General features: G+C 32.4%; 1 protein-coding gene across 3 annotated transcripts in view; it reads left to right on the forward strand.

The window, feature by feature from the left end:
• Camta (Calmodulin-binding transcription activator) overlaps positions 1-21,713 on the forward strand; it is a 153,862-nt gene that overhangs the window by 34,733 nt on the left and 97,416 nt on the right. For all 3 annotated transcript variants that reach the window (XM_081978796.1, XM_081978798.1, XM_081978797.1), the window contains exon 4: positions 32-244. In XM_081978796.1, the coding sequence (XP_081834922.1) occupies positions 32-244 (213 nt within the window). The remainder of the gene's footprint in view (positions 1-31; positions 245-21,713) is intronic.

Raw genomic sequence — 21,713 nt, forward strand, 5'->3', positions numbered from 1 at the left:
TTTTGAATATTGCGGTTGTTTGGTGGTCTAGGAACTTCAGCTCCAATATTCCTGTTAAGCAGTGGAGAGTCAAATGGTCACTTGATACTTCACACAACTTCAGAACAGTTGCCAGTATCCCAAAGACAAGAAAGAGCAGATAATGCTCAACCTTTGCTCAAAGAGGCCAGTTCATCGTTAGAAATTGTTCACGAAGCTGAGGCTGGATGTAGTAGCGGTAACAGACCCTCTTTGCTGGGATCAGGTAAGTCGCAATACTTGCCACTTATCCTATCTATTAGCTTGAATAGGGATTAATTTAGTTATAACTTTAACAGTCTTTTCCACCTTTCCGGGTCTTCCCACTTTCCGTTAAGTTGCAAGTTGCCAAAATGAGGGCTATAAATTCAACGAAGGGAATTATTGGTTCCACTATATTAACATAAAAGTGCTCTCAGTCGATCGGAAGGAAAAACATTTATTGCAAGTGGGGTTCTTTTATTAAATCCCGACATCTATCAGATTGGCCATAAGACGGGATTTAGTTAGGCGTCTAGTGCACCTAAGTGCATTTTCGAACTGTCTTTCTCCTGTTTAAATTGGAAAATACGGGGTTGATGATAAAAATTCTTCAGAAATTTCGGCTTTTGTCTGCTCTCAGGTTGCTTTAACGAGTGTAGATGCAATTTTTATGGGATCTAATATTTTACTCAGTTGGTTTTAATGTTCTTTTAGTTTCTTTTAATTGACAGCCTACTACATGTTGGAAGACTGTTCTGTAACGCTCCCTCGTACAATTTCAATTTCTTTCCAACCACCTGACAATGATATAAAAACCTCATATCTATATGGGAAAAGTCTATATTCGTAAAGATTGGCCCGCGATCAGCAAACCTTTTCGATGGAGACGTTGACACAGCATTGTACTTGGATAATATCCATTCCCGGCATAATGTAACGTTCAGCTCCACAAAAGGATATTTCCCTATCGGACGTAACTCACTATTAAAATATTCAAATGGATTTCTTGCTTTTTATTGCTCACTTCTGCACGGTATCCGTTCGGGATTTTCATATCACTATTATGTTTATTGCATTTCGCAATTCAGGAGGCGTTCGAGTTGCTTAAAGAGGTATAAGTTGATGTTTTAGTAATATTTTTATTACGGTCGTTGTGAGATATGTATTCATTTACAGAAGCTCAACGTTAAAGTGAATTAATTATTAGATTCTTTGTGCAGTTTCATAAATTATAGCAGGTTTTGTGGTTATTATTTTCTAACGTATAAATTGCAAATTGAAAGAATTGACCTTCTGTTTTTCCCAAATATAGGATATTGTTTATTAATTTGTTTTTTTTTTTTTTTGGAAAATATACTAACTATACTAATACTTGGTAAAGAGAATGTTCGATTTGGTTGGTAATAAATTCCAGTAAAATTATGCCTCAAAAACTTTTACTCTTTATGGAAACTCAATATTTAGAACACTTTCAGTAAAATAGCTTTTATTCCACCTTCCACCATTGAAGCTTTTTTATGACTTCTTTCTTTTTAATGAACAGTTTAAAAGCTTCTTCTGATGAGTGGCTGTATTATTTTGAACTGCACACTCAATTGCTAATACTAATATATTCCTATTGATCGGGCTGGAAATTACAAAATACCAAAAATGAACAAATACCTTTTATCCACTCTTTGTGGAACATATTGCAAATTCTCCATTGTGAATGTCAGAAAGTACCTATTTACCATCCATTGTCAATTTATGCCATCCACCGTTGGCTGATTCGTTTTAAAATCAACCTGGATCCCCGGTCAAATTAGCCGTGCAAAATTCGATGTTTTGTGTTTTCGGTCACTCGCATTACGTTTCGGCTAACGTAATGTTTTAAAATGTTTTTGTTTCAATTTGCTTTTTGTTTGGTTTTACATTCCCTTCATTATGATATGAACACTTAATCTGCCGGTTCGTTCGATAACAACGCTATTTATAGACGACACGACATGCTTATCGAACTTTTACACGGTCCTTAATAGATCGCTAGTTAATGTTTTGCTGGCTGGAAGTGGTAGTTTGTATCAATTTGAATAACAGTAAATTTTCAAAACAGATTTATTAGAGGTTGATTTTTATTGTACAACTGAAAATATCTAGGTTTTTATTAAAGCTTTTTATCCAATTTTTTTATTTGCATGGGTTTAATCCCTGAAGTCCCAGGGGATAAACCGGGTTTAATGTACTACAGATAATGTAAACAGCAAAACATAATGTTTATTTCGCTCAAAATATGCGGAGAAAATACTACCACAAATTCTTGAAGCTTTTAAATATGACGATCTATATGACGTCGGAGATACAGAGTGTCAAAAGTTTTTTAGGTTTTCGAAAATATTTTGTTTAATAATTACAGTATTGCTTTGAAATTAGGCTAGGGGATGTTTTGTAGGGTGAATAATTACATTTAAGATATTAGTGCCACTAAAAACTAAATTGTGATTTTTAAATGTGAATTTTTTTATCTAGTATAAATCAATGGTCAATATGCAAATTGTATTTTGCATATTATTGTATTCTCGCCATTTTTAGGGTTTCAGCGTGTAAAAAAACGTTCATCTTGAACTGCTTTTTCACCTTGTGTTAACTACAACACCATTGAACATATACAGGCTGTAAACTCAATCCACTGGGTGCAAAAAGTCATTCTGAACATCTCTGATCCCTTGCAAAATTTCCGCAACTCTAACTGTTTCGTAGATATTTAACGTTTCACTTTTCCTTTTTTTTTAACTTTTTTTGGAAAATTGCATCAAAATTCCGTATCTCTGCCATTTTTGGGGTTTCAGCGACTGTAAAAAGCTCAAAATGCTCCTCTTGAAATACTCTTTCACTTTCTGCTAACCGCAACACAAATGAACAAACACAGGGTGTTCAAAAATCAAAATGAAAAAGAGTTAAATTTGAAACTAACACTCTGCCAGTTGTAACCGCGTTTACCCCGTTCTAAGTGGGTGTAAACATGGTCCACTGAGTGCGAAAGTCATTCTTGAGTGCCGTTTTTGAGGTTTCAGCGACTGTAAAAAGCTTAAATGGTTCGTCTTGACTTGCTTTTTCACGATATTACGAATTCTGCTTGTATTCAAAAATCAAAAAAATAATTCAAAGGACAATATATTATAACACTAAATAACATTTATATCGTTTTCCTTTAATGTAGAGGTTAACAGAGATGTGTTATACTGAATCCAGGCAATGGAAATAACAAAACTTTTGTTATATGTCTGTGATATCAACAGTCATTTATTTACTTGGGAGCACTGTATACGTAAAACCGCAATTATCCTGTTATTTATTGGTTGTACAAACTTGAAATTACTACCCTTAGAAATAGATGGGGCACTTGGTTAATAAACCAAGGAGTTACCAAAAATGTGACGTAATAAAGTAGTGTAATTGCCGAAAATAATGTAAGTGCAGAATATACACCACGCGAATTTGCCTTAAATGGAGCAGTTTATTATTTCGCCTGTATTTCAAAATTGAAAATAAATTGTATCTTTCGTCAGAAAACGGAAGGACTATAAATAATTTAACTCGAATTAATGAAATATTATGCTGCCATATTTCAGCCTGTTTCATGTTTTCGTTACGATTCAGATCCAGGTTGTAATATCATTTACATAAGTTATCAGTGGAAGACATATTATACAATATGAAAGCACGAGTTTGCAATTTCAGTCTGAAATTTAACCATGAACGTATGAAAGAAGGTCAAAGTAGTTTTTAAGTTATGCTCCTACAAATAGTATTTCTCGCCTCGCACCAACATCGAAGCTCATCAGTCATGGTTAAGACATAGAGCAAGATCGTTAAATAATGGTGTTTAAATCCTGTTGTCTTAAATGCCCTCGAAAATTGTTTTATCGTGTGAAAAATCGCGAATCATGAATTCATATCAAGAAAATTTGCATAAAATATGACGCCGTACTTAAGAATATTGTGGAAACGTTGGTTTTCATGATAAAAGATTTACATATAGACAGCGGAGCTGAAACGAGGGATAGCATTATATGCGTTATTATGAAAGAAAACACCGCTTATTTTCTGATGAAAAATAATGGCTGTCACTATAATAAAGCTAGAATAGTGACTCGAAATTTGGCTATTAAAGGCCAAGTAATTATTAGCTAATATTTATAAAATTACTTGGGAATGTCCAGATAGTAGTAACATTTTATTTTTGCGGTAAATGTGCGCTATAAATTTGCTGATCTAATAATCAGAGAAGAAAGTATTTTGTTTGCCTCACATTTTTTCATGTAAGTAATTAAGTTTTGGATCACACGTTAAGCTTAATTACCATCAAATCTGTGCTACAATTTTCACCAATTTCAGCAATCAAAACCAACTTTTTGGTTTAGTCACAGCTCTCATTTACCTAGAAACAAACTTAATAATGTCATGTTAAGAATGCGAGGTACTGTATTTGGAAAACTATTTATTATAAAGGCTTTTGGCAAAAAAAAACTATAAGTGCCAAGAGACACATTTAAAATATTTTTGTAATTCCAGCATTGTCATATCTACATGAAATGTAGTATTACATTTGAGTTATTCCAGATATCTAGGATAACAGCGGTTTTTTGTTAGACAACTCTAATAACTGATACCATTTTTCGACTCTGCTTCTTAATCTCGGCAATATTTTTATTGAAAAATATCTCTCTACATTTTGTCGTTTTCGAGATATTTATCATTAAACATTAAAGATTTCAAAATTCCAAGTATTAAAACCGTAGCAAAAATGTTAAAAAAATTTAATTTTTTTGAAAATTTGGACATAATATTTCTAAGAAAAGTAAATAGTAACATGCAAACCGTTTTGTGCAAACGTCAACAATTTCAATGTTTAATGCGAAATATCTCGTAGGGTTGTCGAACAAGAATCCATTGTTGCCACCGTTTTCATGTAGGTACATGTGACAACGCTGAAATTTCTGGCCATTTTAGTTATTATTTTTTTGTCGCAAACCTCTGCGATGAATAGTATCTCAAATACAGTACCTTGGCATTGTTAGTTGACCATCTGGTAAAATTAATATAAAACGTTTAATAAAATTTCCATACTTATTTCTGTTATGATATTCAACAGACAAAAACCCTCTTGTAGGCATTCAGTGGCTCTGTACGAAACTTTTTTAAATCAAAATTAAAAACTAATTTTTATGAACTTTTTTAAAGTGCATATTTAAAAAAAATTAAGCATGTGTGACAAACAAATTGAGTTAACTACTTTTCCAAGTCTATACTATTTCCAGTGTTCACGGTCTCTGATTCTGGTAATTGTTTTTGAGTGCGTAGTTTTAAGTTGTGTTATTTACGAGCTTAAATTAGTAATTTTCCATCGTCTAAGTTGAATAGTCGGGAATTTAATTAGATTTTTTATGTCTGCTAACGACAGAAGCTCGAGCCGTAACTCCCGAAAAAAATAAATTAATAAACTAAATAAAACTTTCTATGGCGCGAAGTATGGTCTAGTTATAAAATTTAATGGCAACGAAAGTTGGAAATTACTAGCACTAAATTACAGACTGTATAAGCGAATATTCACTTGTGCCATGTAAATTGTTTTTGGTTTTTTGTTACCGTAAAATATACTGTTTGACTATTTTTTTAATATTTTCATAGCAAATTTGATAAACATTTTCAGTAAGAAAATTTCCTTTGGTTAGAATAAATTTGTTGAAATAAAACGAACGAAATGTTTCCGAGTTGATGTGCTTGGGAAGTCAGTAAATTTAGGCCTGGATATCCTGTTTTCATAAAGAAACAAAAGTTAAATCATGGAAGGCACTAAATATCCGAGGTAGCTAATAAATTTAGTCTTTGTGTCGAGAAACACATTAATAACGGTTTTAAAATTTTTAAAGGTTACTTGCTCTTGTTTTTAGCAGGTAAATATTTGTAAGTCACGAAAGAACACTTTAAATGATGTAAGATAGGACACTTTAGTTAAAGTCGTGTGAACTTTTCGAATATTTTACTTCAAGGCTGAGTTTAAACTTTTCGGGTTTTAATGTCTTTTAAGTTCGCAGGAGAGAATTCATTTGTGTTGTGCTGGTATAATGCAGAACAAGCCATTATTGGAATGTTCCTGGTAACCAGTAAAAATGCTATAAAACATCATATAAAGGACGTTATCGGTTTAATATTTTATGCAGGTGCTTCGACCATCCTAAAAAATAAATCTTAATGACTACTTTACTGTCTCTCCTTGCTTTTTAGTGAATATTAAAGAAATGATCTGAATACTTAAATAGGTTTCTGCTCGGTTTGGGGAAAATTATTTTAGATTTTCGCATTTAAAAATCTCGTTTTGTAAGTTACGATATGCAAAGTAGTATAGAAGTATAGCGTAGCTTATGTTACGTAATTAATTGAAATTTAAAAGTTAGTTTGATATATTGCTCGTAAAAGTTCTGACCACTTCAGACGGTATAGGATGCAAATTTTACAACCGTTTTACGACAGTGTTAAGGTGTAGTTTGATGTTGCTATCAAAATGCATTTTGACGCTTATTCAATTTGTGATTCTCGGATTTGCACGTTATAAAATATATCTTTCGCACGCCTCTGAATTTCCGAGATGTACCTAAAGTTAAGGATATTTCCATTTTATCTCTTTTGTTGTGACAAATTCCCTTTGAAATGGGCTGCAGACGGGAATTAAATTATTATTCAGATGAATTAAACATGTTTTGGTTAATGTTTTTTTGGCGGTTTGGAATTAGTCAGTACAAGTAAAAGAAAAAATTAGACAGGCGTTTTTCATTAATAACCATTTTATCGATTGCCATTTAGAAATACTTCCTTCATTGTGCTCGTTCTAATTTTAGACAGGTCACGTTAGACATTTTATTGTTTCGAACTTGATTAACTCAAATGAATATCCGCAATAGAAAATTTCTTTAGTCTACCCGCCTTCGACTTAATTAAGATTTAATATCGCTTAAAATGCTGAAGATATGGCTTAATTTACATGAAAAAGCAGCGAAAAGAAGTAGAGGCGAAACCGTCGGAATAGCTAACCAGATTAGGATCAAACAGTAGTACAATTAAGTCTTTACGAAAAGGCTAGAATCAATTTCAATAATACGAAACGGGCCCGTTTTGTATTCGCTAAAAGAACGACTAATTTAATTTTGAATTAAAAAGTCAATTGCCATTCTTCGAAGATTTTGGTAATGAAACGACCGTCTTTTTTTGGTATAGGCGCACAAAGAGTCCATTGTAGTGTATTACTATGATTTAGTAAAATTTTTGTTGTAAAGTCAAAAAAGTTCTACTAAGTATTTTCATTCTTTATAATTTTATTTTAACGTAATGGTTAAGTTACAGTGGTTATATATTGCTGTAATTGAAAAGTTAAAAAATCACCCAATAATGTTTCTGAAATCTCCTCTAAGGAAACATATTGTTCCTAACACTTGCGGAAAGAGTCCTTTCTGTGCACTTCAGCGATGCCCCAAGTTTGGTACGTGTCGTTTGGGTACTTTTAGTCAGCGTGTGGAAAAGTGCCACTTTCCGCACGGGTTAGAAAAATAATTATTTTATGTGTTTCTATTCCGCAGATTGGTAATTTTTTAAAGATACTGTGTGCTTGTTTCTAATGGTTTGTTTAAAAATCATAGCCTGTAGTACTTAAAAAAGAAAATTCGACCTGATTCACTGCTTTCTTGATCCTGGTCAAAGTTTTTAGGTTTTGTATTACCCTGGTATATGTTCGTGGATATTGAAAATGTATGTTTTTCACTACACAGACATAATACTTTTTAATTACGTATACAAACAATTTATCATAGGAATGATCTTCGATATAAAGGCATATTTTGTTCTAGACGCTTGCTGAAACACTTTAAAGTTCAGAATTTTTTAGAGAGAACCAATAGATACTCTAATGAAAACCTACATGGAACATTTTATAGTATATTCCACTCATTCAGAATATCTGAAAGTGTTCCTGGAATATTGTTCCTGTATGTCGGTATAAAGTTTCTTTAGTTCTCACCTAGCTGCTTATATGTTTACAAAAATTTGCAAATTGTCACAAAATTGGCTTTCTCTCTCACAAATCATGACATATGCCTTACTCTTTCCATAATGATATCTTGTGATTAACTGTCAAAGTACGTCACAGTAGAATTGGCACCCTTATGAAGCTTTTTGCTATCCTGTTGTTTTGTTGTATGTGAAATTTCCATATCTGTATAATTATTATTAAGTAACAATGTGTCTACTCACCCCACTTTTAAACGTTTGTATATTTATTTATGTAAAACGTTCAGTTTTGCAACTTGTAACAAGCACTCCGATAAGTAGTCACGTGCGTAAGAAAAAATTGAACCTACAAAAAATTGTCATGCTATCCTTATCTGGCATGTCATGGTTTAAATTAATACATACAAGGGGTGTGAAAACTGGAAACATATCTGCTGTGAAAAAACAGAAAAAGTATGTTTTTACTTTATCTGGTATTGAAAATGTACGTTAACTAAAGAGTTTCACACGTAAAATAGCAAAGAACCTAACCTAATATTCCAGTATTTTATGGATATATGAGAGTTACCGGTTATACTGCTTATCTATTGTATTATTGTATAGAAGTGCTAGCAAATGTGTTTTTTAATTGGTTTATTGTGATACTTTTGGGAATATATTTAGTATTCAGTTACACTCCTACTTCAGCGTTTTAGTTCATTGGATTTGACATTTAAGTCTGCATAATTTTAGTTCGAATATTTTTGTATTTTGAGAGGTTTTAATTAAGAATTCTTTAATAATTCCAAATTGTTCTCTAAGATGTCCTGCGATCTGATACACAGCAGACAATTTGAAATGGTTTTCACACGTGGGACAGTGTCCATCGAAGCTAAAACTTCTGTTACAGTGTTGTTTTGCGAAACGTACAATTTGATTTTGAAAGGATTAAAAAGCAATAATAATCTTGCATCTCACTTTCTATAATATACAAGATGGGCCCTTATTAGATCCTCAGTATCAGTCATATTCAGGTAATTTTTAATTAAAAAGCTATAAATCTCATCCTTTTAGTAGAACTTTTTGAAAAAGCGAGTTTAATAAATAAATAGAAATTCACATTCATTCCTTTGACAATCATCATCACATCTTTAAATCAATAATACAAATTTGCATCAAGCGAAAGACTATTTTCTGCTCTAAAAGGTTTTCAGAAACTATTAATTTAACTATCACAATAACAAAGGTAGACCTTCCATCTATTTGTCAATAACAATTTGGACCATTTACCACCGATCCTAGATGGGGAACTCCATTTTAAGGACACGCGTGACTTCATTCCCGTCTGGTTACCGGGACTTTATATCACCATAGCCAGACGACATGTAATCTTATCCCTTGTAACGGGCGGCTTGCTTCCTGCGAATCGACTCTCTATTATCTTTACCCACCTACCGATTATAAATTTTATAGGATCCACTTGAAGGGAGAAAGGTTATTGTCTAAAGCTGAATACATTTTTTAGCGAAAATGCTTTTCGAGCGGTAACAAAAACTAATGGCGAGTTCGCCGTTGTAAATCTTTAAATTAAAAATCACGGAGGTATCAAAGTGAACAGTTGCGTGCTCAAAATTAACGGAAATGAGTCGGGAATGTGGCGAAAAAAGGATGAAAACGAAATGACGTTCTGTACCAGGCAATCAGGATGGAAAAAAAAACAATGCCAGGGTTAAATATATAAACCCTTTTCACGGTGGAGATGTCGTGAAGTTTGCGATAACGAACAAAATAAACTTTAATTGGGCGGCCTCCTCTTTTAAATATAATTTAAGTTCAGGTGGTGTAGCCTCAAAGTAAAAAAATGTTTTCAGCTGAACTGCACGTAGTTTCCTGCTTTTTATTATACTGCTTTTGTTATAGCATATTTACATCTGGCTCAGTTCTTGCGAGTTAAGCGTATTTTACATATTTTAACTTAGATGCAGTTCCGGAGTTTGTTCGAATAATAATGTAGTACATATACAATATTTCTTTGTTTACTGTGTTTGTGTTGTTTGAAGAGCCAATTGTAGAAGTACAGTTTAACTGTAAGTTAAGACGAATGAGAGATTATATTTTATTTTTATTGAATTAGTAATTTGTCTAGTTTGAAAGTGTTGTGTTGAGTCTTGAAGACGTTTTTCCATTGGTTGTTCCTTTTGTCACTAATTATTCTGCATACTCCAGCTTGTGAGTTTTTTTTGTGTGTTTGGGTGATTTATTTTTCCTTTTAAAAGGTAGAGGTCGCTTCCGCCTCTTTCAACTCACATCTAGGAAGTGTAATCTATATTTTGGGGCTTATAATTATGTAGTCAGTAATATTTTAATTCCTTTGTTGTTTGTCTCCACGTAAATTTATGAACTTCTCTCTACTGAAAGTGTTCGTTTATTATAGTAGGGTGGTTTTGCTTGCAGATCTTTATGATTCTTCTTCAGTTTTAATTAATAACTTTCTCTCCATATTTACTCTGTCCTGTTCCTTTCTTTCTATATTCTTTCGTTCAGTTCTCCCTAGATTCTTATTTCTTTTCATAATCTGATTTTGCTTATTTCTTCTTTACTTTTTCAAAAAAGGAGTTTCTATTATAACTTTCCGGTTTCATACCTAGATATTCTATACCCAGAAATTTTGCAACCCTATTTTTTGTATTTAAAATCAAATGTTTGTTTATGAGAAAAAACTGATAATGTGAATAATTATTATCACTCTAACAATGAATGAGCAAAACAAAGACAGAAATTAATTTTTTACAAGTGAAAATATTATTATAGTAAGCCGATAGAACCTTATCTGCCTTTGGTGTTATTTTTCCCTTTCTTGAAGGAAAAGTTTTAATTGTCAATTTGCATTTTTAAGATATCCATTCGGGTGTTATTTAAGGTGTCTAAACTTCCAGCCGTATCCAAGCCAAATTCTAATTTTATCTGCACCAGAGTCTGCACCTGACTACATAAAACAGGAATTACGAAACTTATTTAATTTCTTTTGTTTTAGTCTTTCAGTTTTTCAGTTCCTAATGAAAAAAGGAATAAAGACGTGACTACAGTCGGCTATCAGATGTAAATTTAAAATCTAAATCCAACCCGTTTGGTTTAATTTGTAAGTGTTTTTTTTTTGGGTTGCATTTTAAATGATAAATAGCAAATTACCAGTTTTAATTGCGGCTTGTGCAGCTCGAATCAATTAATTTTACATTAGGCCAATTTTCAAATTAAACTTGACGGAATTTGCTAGTTCTTTAATAATTTAACGTAACGTAAATGGAAAAATCAGTTGTAAACCTTTCCAAATTGAACGACCAGTTTTTTGTTCTAATTTCGAAACGTTCATTTCCTGTTTATTTTGGGCGAAGCATTTCAAATAATTGATACATTTATAGCCGTTATTCACTAACTGTGAAATTAACTTCCATGATAGCATTTTTGCGTTGGCCGCAAATTTGTTTTCGACTTTTAATGTCGGTTCCAAATCTGAATTAAGTCGGGTTTCATTTAGGATCTATTTCGTTTTGTGTATGTTGTGTGCAAAATTGGTATTACATTTTGAACAAGTTTCAATTTTTAGGGAATTAATTCCGGCAATCAACCTGACAGACCACTTATTACTTTCAATTGCTTTTGAAATGTGAATTTTGCCGAAATAACTCTTTCAAAGTGCCGTAACCTGCTAATAAAATGAATAATTCGCACATAAAAATTAAGTATTCATAAGGAATGTTTCCAGTTTTACAGTGCTGTAATCCCTTGATCTTCCTCTAGGGCCTCTTTAGTCTCGCCGTTCAACACCTCAAAAACTTAATTAAAATTGAAATTATAAAAGTTATTTTAGAGAGTTGTGTTAATCTTAATTTACCCACCGTTGGTCTAGGTCATTTTTTAAGTAGCCGGTGTTGAATTTATTGTTGTGCGATGAAGATTAGCATGCGAGAGAAAACGTTGCATATATGCGTTACTTATGTCCTAACATTTTATACTGCAATATCTGAATTTACTAAAACACCATAAAGATTTTCGATACAACTGCGGGAGCCCTTGTTAAAATCCACTTTTATGTGTTTATTACCATGCACTAACATTCACTCCTGTTTCAGGTATGTGTGCCGATATCATAATTAGTAATCTGCTACCGTGGTAAGTATGCAGTTATTTTACGACCCATATTTTTAATTGTTTTGCGATATGCGTAATTACATTTCTCTGGCAGAAACTTTGATTTTATAGATTAAGGTTATTAAATGCAAATTTAGCTTTCCAGATTACGATAAGGCTCAGCTATATACGTTTTAATAGCTGATAAATTATGCACGGGGTATGAAGGGTCAGTTATTGGTGGATAATGGATTTAATTGATCGCGCTAACACTCTGTTTTAATTTGCATAATGTTAGCATATAATAATCTGAAAGTTAAATCAAATTTCGCAAAATATCTTACAGGAAAAAAGTGCTTTTTTAGTATTAATTAAATTTTGTCAAGTGCAAAATCTGAAGGTTTGGAAGTTACAAAAGTAAACTGATTGATAACTGAGAAACACTTATAAATTGTACTCATAATTAACCCATTTGTTTAGGTACATTCTGTGCCATTACTAATTTGTAAAATCCTGATAATCCTAGATTGCCAAAGTATGATTAAAAGCTATAAAAGGTAAAAAATACTAAAGTTTTAAGTTGTGAAAGATCGGTTGCATATATCAACGTGGTGGAAAGTTAAATGTGAATCCATTTGATATCGATTGATATCATAAATCGTCTTTAAGGTAACATTATACTTTTGTAAAGGTGGTAATAGCTAAAACGCTAACAATGGTCATGATGTAATATTGGTTAAGGGTGGTCATTAGTTTCGTTTTTTAAATGAGCATCTTATTTCTGAAAATCCTGGAATTTTACTGGAATTTTTTTTGTAACCAAGGAAAAAATAGTAAAACGTTGTTTGTAGATAATGCAAAAGAATATTTTAGTGCACACAAGTTTAGTCAATTTTCTGAATTACTTGTAATCAATTTTTGACAAATCTTCGGGATAACGAATGAACGATCTGCTGTTAACCCGATGACACAATCTTCGGAAATCCCCCTAATAAGACATATTTATTTCTGCTTTTCGCCCGTCGTCTTTTCTCATTGATGGTTTCAAACATTTTTGGCGTCGCGCCGTCCCAATCCAAAGTTTAGAGCGCGCGCATCACGAGCCCTCCTGGAGGCACGCGTCTCGGCGCCGAGCGTCTCTTCCAGACGCCAGTCGTCGTTTTTCCGCGCTCGAAACCGGTCTGCCAAGATCGGCTGGACAATCCACGTGTACCGGTAAAACGGGAAAGCGGAAACGTTGTTTTCTTTGCGAAGTTCAAACAAATTTGAATTGACGGTTTTGTCATTTTGAAATCGCTTTGCATTACAGGCTTTTCTGTAGCGTTGAATGCACACAAAGTAGCATTTTTCTCACAGAAAGCTTTTGAGGTATTTGTTTTATTTACTTTAAGGATTATTGGGGACAATGGTTTGGACAACGTTTTCGTGTTTCAGATTTTCTGAATTTGTTCAGGTTTTGCCACAATACACAATTCACTGCTGTTTACACAATCTTTTTTTTTTTCACTGATTTTATTTTACGTTAGTTTGTAAGACAATTTTTCTATACTAGTGCTTAAATTCTATAAAATACTGTATGATATTTTGTTGAAAACATATATCATGAACTTCTTGCATGCAGCAAACAAGTTATTAAAAAAGGGATATCACCCCCAGAAAAAATAAACAAACAAATATCTTCTGTTTTTCCAGAATTTTATTTTCATTACTTTTTGATAATATTACAGCCATGCCTTTAATATCTATGTCTACAATTATTGGTTTATTTATTGTGGGAACTACTTTCTATAATAAGCGTAAGTGTAAATTCGTTTGTGACCAATTTTGTTTCATTAAAATGAAAAGTACAAAATAACTAATTTGGTTATGGGTTATTGAAACACAATAACTACATTGCTGAATGTATCCAAATTTCGATTTTTATATTCTAACATATTGTAAAATGGCTAAAATGTTTTACTTAAAAAATTGTAAATCTTTTAACTGACTTAAGTGTTCAATCGTGAATTCAGTGTTTAGTGTCCTTGCACGTGAAATTAGAGTAGCAAACTTGAAGGAAGGTTTGTTTTTAATGGTATTTTTATACTGTTGGTGTCCAGGGTTTTTGCAGGACTTTAACCATGTCGTATGTCCAATTCAATATCTGTAATGTTAGTGAATATTAAACATGTTACTATTATTAAAATATAAAAACTAATGATAAAATTCAACATCTCACAATTTTTATCAAGTAATTACGTGACTTGAGTTTCGCCCAACAAAGGCATCATCAGATGTCTAATGTCCATTTCTCCAACATTTGCTAAGTTGAGTTTAAGGACAGTTTAACTAAGTTTAGTTAGACTTAGAAGAGTCGGGGAAACAGGCATTAAACTACCAAATAAGAACTGTATTGTTCAGATCACAGTAAAAAGAATAAAAAAATTTGCATAGTTAGAACACACCAACAACTACATATTAAAATGAGCACACACTAAATATAAAATGAAATTCTAAAATTTTAATCTTTAAGTTTTATCATGCCTTTTGGTCAAATAACTGCAATAGGCACAAAAGATAAAAAGCTTCTAAAATGTCTAAAAGTGATTTCTCTTTGGACAACCATAAGAGAGTTTTAAAAACTTTAAGACATAACCAAAGGAAATTATTGGCACTTAAGACCTGTAGTTATGTAGATCCTAGAACGTAGGCTTACTCGAAATTTGAGCTAAATATCTCAAATAAATTGCGAGTTACAGAGATGTTGAAAAAAATCAGCACTTTACTCAGCCTTTTTCGAATATAGTTTACACAGCAAACTATTACATTAAATTATAATCTTAAACTTGTACTGTATTGTAATAGTCAAAACTAATCTCTTAAGCTTAGCTTAAATTAGAACGATGCAAAAGGGGGGTACGAGATTAAAATGTTTTTTGAAGTCGTTTGTCATTCTGAAAAAATAAAACCAACCAGGACGGGTTAGGCTAGGTTAGTCACAACCTCAAAATTGCTTTTATGCAAGAAAATGAAGTTGCTTTGTGCTTGCTTTGGGATATTTATACATAAAACTTTCTTTTGAAACTTCAGCATAATTTTACAAGAATTAATAGTTGCCTGTAGCTAGCTTATTCACAATTCAAAGTTTTTTAAGAAGTTAAGAAAAATTCGATAGAGATACGTTGATCATTCAGTCGTTCAAACAATTAAAACAACATTTTACGTTTTCGTATTTACCTAATCAATTTGAAGCTACTTCAAGTCCATAATTTTTAAACTTGTTATACTAACTTAACGACGGCTTAAAACAGTAACTTTTGCAATATTACTCTGGTAGGTTTTGCATTTTTGTCACCTTTATACACTCTCCTCTACACTTAAAATTTAAATAACTAAGTGTAAACTGTTGTAGCGTCTAAAATATAGTGTAAAAAACATATTCGTCAAGATAAAGATCGTCCTAAACGGAGTCTTTAGGCTTTGAGGTTTATTGCTGTGTAAAATCAATAATTATTAAATGGGTTATTAAATAGCAGAAGAGTGGGTTATTAAGAGTAGCATTATTATTGTGTTAATCTTTTGACTGGACAAAAGCAGGCACCAAAAATACTGTAAATAATAATTAAGGGATTAACAGTTTCAAAAGATACTTTTTCAATTGTTACTAAATTAAAAAAGCATAAAGAATATCATTTTTTTATTTGTGTGTTATGGTAGTAATACGCCTCTTCCATGAAAAACTAGAACAACAGGTTAATAAACCATCTGATTTCTACATTTATGCAAATAAAAAATAAACTTTGCTGTATGAGATAGCTTGTGTGTGTTCAAACTATTCGAATAATATCCCACAGTGGTATATTCTACAAATAAAGCCTAACGTTCTGTTGTACCACCGGCGGCGGTTCTAAAGTTATATTCATTATCCAATTTAGCAGTTGTAAAGTGTAAAGTCACCGTATCGGAACTCCTTCTGGGAGAGCTTTAAAACTATAACTCCCAAATGTCGCGCCTTAAAAGCTCGCAACCGGTAAACAAAGATACCCAGCGGATTTATTTGGCCACATTACGAAAAACCTTTTAACCGTTTTACAGTCGGACATTAAAACAAACAGTGCGAAGCCTCAATTTTGAGAGTTTCTGACTAAGGAAAGTCGATATTTGCCAGCAAGATCCGATGGAGTAAATATGGTTTACTGGATATATCTTGAAATGGGGTTTTACCTTCGTGTGCTTGTGCTCTATTTGTTGCTGGGGAATATGTTTATCTAAATGGGGTCCAATTTCTTTTCAGTAAAATATTATCAGGGCGTGTTGTTATGCAATATTAGCCAGCAGATTATACGTTATTTCTAGTTCATTAACATCAGGAAACAATGCTCGAGTCAAAAACCTTCGCAGATCAACGTTCATTATTTACTTTTGGTTGGAATTCGACATATTTACATATCAAGCTAGTCGAGAAAAGGCAATAAACCTAGCGGGAGCGAAACCCAAAGCATTTGGAAAAACAAATAAAATTTCATTACCGATCTTATCCCTCTTCTACAAATATTTTTATTCGTTTTTTTTATTTTACACAACACGATTAAACCTGGAAATAAATAATAAAGTTAATTGGTTGTCCAAACATTAGTAGGCGTTTAGAAACATACAAACGCACGAAACGTAAAAAGCGATTTTAAAAACAAAACTGGCACATTTTAGTTTGGTTCTCCTTGAACAATGCGTTCTGAATATTGTTACTAAGGTGAAACGTTACCATACCGCGCAAACCCCAACCGCATACCATGTTTCGGCATCCCAGGAAGTGACGTAAGCTGAACAAGGTGGCGGGATACAGAGGACACCACAATGGTGGGCACGGCGGCCACCACGTGCTGTACCACCATGGCGGCTTGTTGGGTTACCAAGGGCGCCACGTGCAACCGGCGCAGAATCACCATCATATTCAGCCCATGGTGCACACCCAAAATCTTGGTAATGTGCCCTTGAATGCAAGTAAGTTTATATTTTGACATACTGAACTGGAAAAGTGTCCAAAAGATTATCAGAATAAATAGAATCGTTGAAATAGTTCTTTTTATGCTAAACGATTCTTGCAGTAGCATAGTATTGTTTTGTCAAGTCATTGTTTCAAACAGTTTTTTGAGGTATTGGTCAATAATCGTATATTGTAGGATCTAGAATGTTTATTTTGCATCTAAAAGGTCTCTTTTACATCACAACATGTTTGGGCAAACGAGTTTGTACAAATACTGCAAAATACGAACATGTCTGAGTATGCAGTGCTTAATTTTTCTCTCTGAGATATTAAAACAAACATAACATTAATATTTTTCTTTCGTTTTTAACAGATAAATATCTAACTCATCAAAAAATGTTTCATCAATTATCTGTGGGTTTAGTTTTTCAAAATCTTCGAACTGTTTAATTTTAGATATTTTTTTAATGGTTTTTCTTGCATAAATTTACATACACAAACACACGTAAAATCAGAGTTAAATAACCTGTGTAATTTAAATAAAGTTAGATGATCGTATTTCTTGTCTAAAATGATGGAATTCGAGAATAGTGTAATCGTGAAATATTATACGGTCGTATTTTCAAGTAACTATTCCATATTTGATATCAAGTGAGTGTGCCGCAAATAAATTATTCACCACATACTTCTACTTTTTCAGTAGAAACATCGGCAACCAATGATAAAATGAGTGATCATTTTAATACATTTCTTATAATTTTCGCCTTATTAATGTTATTAAAGCTAAGGCGGTTGGGGTTTGTTAATTTTGTTTTTGTCTGATTTTTTTATTAATCTTTCATTAAAAATTAAACCGTAGGGATATTGTATGAAGATGTGCTCAAAATAGAGAGCTGCATTTTTTTTAAATTTGAGCTGTTTCCTATTTAATAATATATGATACCTACTTAATAAATTGCTCTTAATCACATTATCTGTTCTTAGTGCAGGTTTAGTTGAACGGGAAATTGATTACTTTCCGGTTTGTTAGCCTTAGTTTCAGAAACAAGTATCGAAAACCACTCAAAATCAGTAAAACAAAATAATAAATCATTTCTATCCTACTCTACTTTGTGCTGATTTTTTATCTCGTTTTGTAACACTAAGTACATTTAACAGAAAAAAACAATCATAATGTAGCCCTACTATACAAAAATTTAGTTTTAAATAAAAATTTTTGGATGTGAAAAGTCAAACTTTAAATGTTAACCTTAAAGTTCGCTACTTAACAAAAGCCCATATAAATTTTTTATGAACAACGGTAAAAAGAAAACAACGCCAGCATAAGTTCGTGGGTTTCGCTTAACAATCAACTGGAGAGACATAACTTCCCAGAGTGTCTCAAATATCTCCAATAATTAATTATACGCGCGCCCCTAGTCGCGGATTTTTATCCTTATTTTCTTCTCCAGTTTCCAGTAATAAGAGCAAGTTAGAAAACTGGAACTTAAGCAAACGACAGTTTTGCATAAGTAACAAGTTTAGTGGCACTTAAACGAAATATATTGAAGCTGCTCTTTTGTTTTTCTCGGCTTATACTTTTACAGCGGCGGCAACGAAGCGGCGGATGGTCCTTCAGTTGCATGGATTAATTTCTTAATAAGTTTCTTCCTAGCCAATTATTTCACAGCTGTGTATTTTGTTTAAAGTTGGATTCTGGGATTCAAAGATAAAAGTATTTATGCAAAAGAAGGTTTAATTTCTCTTTAAAAATATACTTGGAATTTATTTTTTAAGATGAAAATAACGGTTGGGTTTAGTTCTCCAGAGTCTAAACTATTTACTTTTTTAACTGCTTAAAGTTTTAGAAATTTACTTAAAATAACTGCAGGATTATTCTTTAGAGTTTAACATTCTCACACACAACAAAGTCTTCTAAACCAACACAGTCACAGTACAAAATCAATCTAATAATTTTTATATAAATTTAAGATCTTTTCTTGCAGCATGTGCCAAACTTAAATTCTCTAGTTATCTAGGGCACAAGTTGTGGAAGGTGTTCAGAATGGGAAAACTTTGTCGACCCACATATATTAATGGGGAGGTTAGCCTAAGCTTTCTAAATCGACATTGATCAATTCAAGTTCATTCATAAGTTGCAAACTTGCATTTAGCGCGATAAACATGTAGAAACATTTATTCGGGATTTTTCTGTAAAACTGTCACAACTTTTAACTTTTCTGCATTTACTTAAGAAGAATGATAAATACGTAAAAGTTACAGGTAGTTCAAATGTTTCATCTTTTTGACAATCAAAGTAGAGTGGAAGAGTCAGATTAATGTTTGAACGAAAATCAGAGTAGGTGGTCTTTCAGAATGTAGATTAGAGGTCAATTATAGCTAAACCTCTTATACCATATTTTCTGGTTTATGCCAACTTTCTTGTATCGTACCTATAATAAACTGTTTCTGACATTTGGTGTCGGTCAAAGTTGCAATTGATCATTTAAAAAACTTTGATACAGCAATTAAGAGGCTGGGAAAAACTATTAGCCAAAAACAAAAACTTCTAACTGAAAAGTTTAAAAACTAATAGCCGAGGAATTCAATGATTCAATTTCCTATTGAAATATCGAGTTGTCAAATATTTAGTAATTTATTGCACCTTCAAATATTTTCCTAGTATGTCGAGGAGACGAGGTACATTTCAAAAAATGCAGCATATATCTTATCTTTTATAGTAAATATGGCCATAACGGTGCCTGATATGCTTATTTGTATAGGAAATATACAACATCTCAATTCTAGTTATTTTAAAAGTTTATTATTACTAAATTGATGGTCAATGAAGGATTCTTTTGGTTTTGGTCTTGCTAAATTCAAATTTTTTCTTAAAGGGAGAAAAAGTATTAGGAAGTGGTTTTTGTATTTTTTTTTGCTTTAAAAAAAATGTTGTAAAACTCACTCAAAATCCGTATTTTCTCTATTCTTTCAACGATCTTTTACACAATAATAATAATATAATAATTTTAATTTTAATAATATTTGTCATGTCTGTCGCCCCCATTTTTTAACAAATATCTATTTAAGTTTAGAGACAAAATATATTGCTGATGAGGTGGCAAGGCACCTTTTTTGAGTTGAGCAGCTAATTCTACTAAACTGTAATCTGTATTTGTAAGATAAAAAAAAAACGCAGTAAAGGATGATGAGTTGCAAAACACCCATTTTGCTACTAACAAAAAACTCAGAACAGTCAATTGTGTCAACACTGTTAACATTTAAACAGCCAGTGGACATATCTGACAAACATTAAAAAAATGATATTAAAACATAACAAATAAAACAACAAAAATCAAAATAAATCATGTTAAATGAATGTCCACATAATTCTCAATAAAATTATTGAATTCCTGCAATAATAATTGCTGTTCCCAACCCGACTCGCTTATTTATTCATACACATTTTAGCAATAGAAATTAATATCATCAAAACGGTGTTTGCATAATTGGGCATTTGTTTACGTTTAACCTTTGAATAAGGTCCACTTCATTCGGTTTCGATTTGAATAAACAATTTACTTAATGAAGTTATACAATGCGTTTTGAGTTGTTCCCGTGTGAACGTTTAATTAAGGCAAAACAGCCTTGGGCGGTAATGGGTGGTTTCAACAGGTTTGCATTTTCGTCCGTTACAGAGACGTCTCACTTTCGTCTTTAGAATCTTAATTAAAGGAAGTTAATGATAATTCGACCCTTTCTTTAAGTTCTTAATACGACTTTAATGGTTCGTTAATTAATCGGGAAAACTTCGAATTACAGTATTAGTTAAACGCAGTCTTCACGTTACTACTCAGCTACTGAAATTATTTTTGTAAAACTTTTCTCGTTAGTGAAAAACGTTGTGCAGAATGTTCCCGAAAAAAGTACATCACGACTTGCTCTCTCTAATTTATCAGAGTTCGGTCTTTATTTTTATGGTAGTTAAGAAACTTATAATACTGCCTCACACGCGAAACAATTTCATCCGATTCAGACATGATCAACGGTCGTTAATTATTACTCGAAAAAGGGTTTATTGTCGGTTGATTTCACTACAACCAGCAGTAAAGCAAAAATTATGGCACTGAAAATGGTTTCCTGATGGCAACACACAAAAGCACTTAACTCTGCATAGTGCTCCATAATAAAACTTCCGGTGACATCTTTCATTTTAGGCTTTAATGGTCAACATCTTGAAAAGCGAAACAATAAATATGTTGCTTTCTGTGGTTAACACCCTCTTTGACTAAGTCTGCCATAGGGGTAATAAGGAACTAATTAATCTTGTTAACAACGTGAAAAGTCAACCCTGATATTTTTGCCGATAAAAACTTTTTTGTTTATGCTTAAGAAATTGGTCTTTTGTATAATTTAAACGTGGTGCGAAAGATTAATAGGAATTTTTCGTGCTGAGCAGACAGTTTCTTTACACCCTTTTATTATGAAATGGGGATGTTTTAAAACACATTACAACGTTTGCCACCATGACCTTCTTTCTTTACAGCTTCTGGATTATTTTGTTTGAAAGGAAAGCAAGAAACAATATTTACTGCAATCAAACGTGCAGATTAATGCCAACGTAAAT

The sequence above is a fragment of the Ips typographus genome, linkage group LG4 (assembly GCF_016097725.1).
Source record: "Ips typographus isolate SLU linkage group LG4, UJ_Ityp_2.0, whole genome shotgun sequence".
Lineage (NCBI taxonomy): Eukaryota > Metazoa > Arthropoda > Insecta > Coleoptera > Curculionidae > Ips > Ips typographus.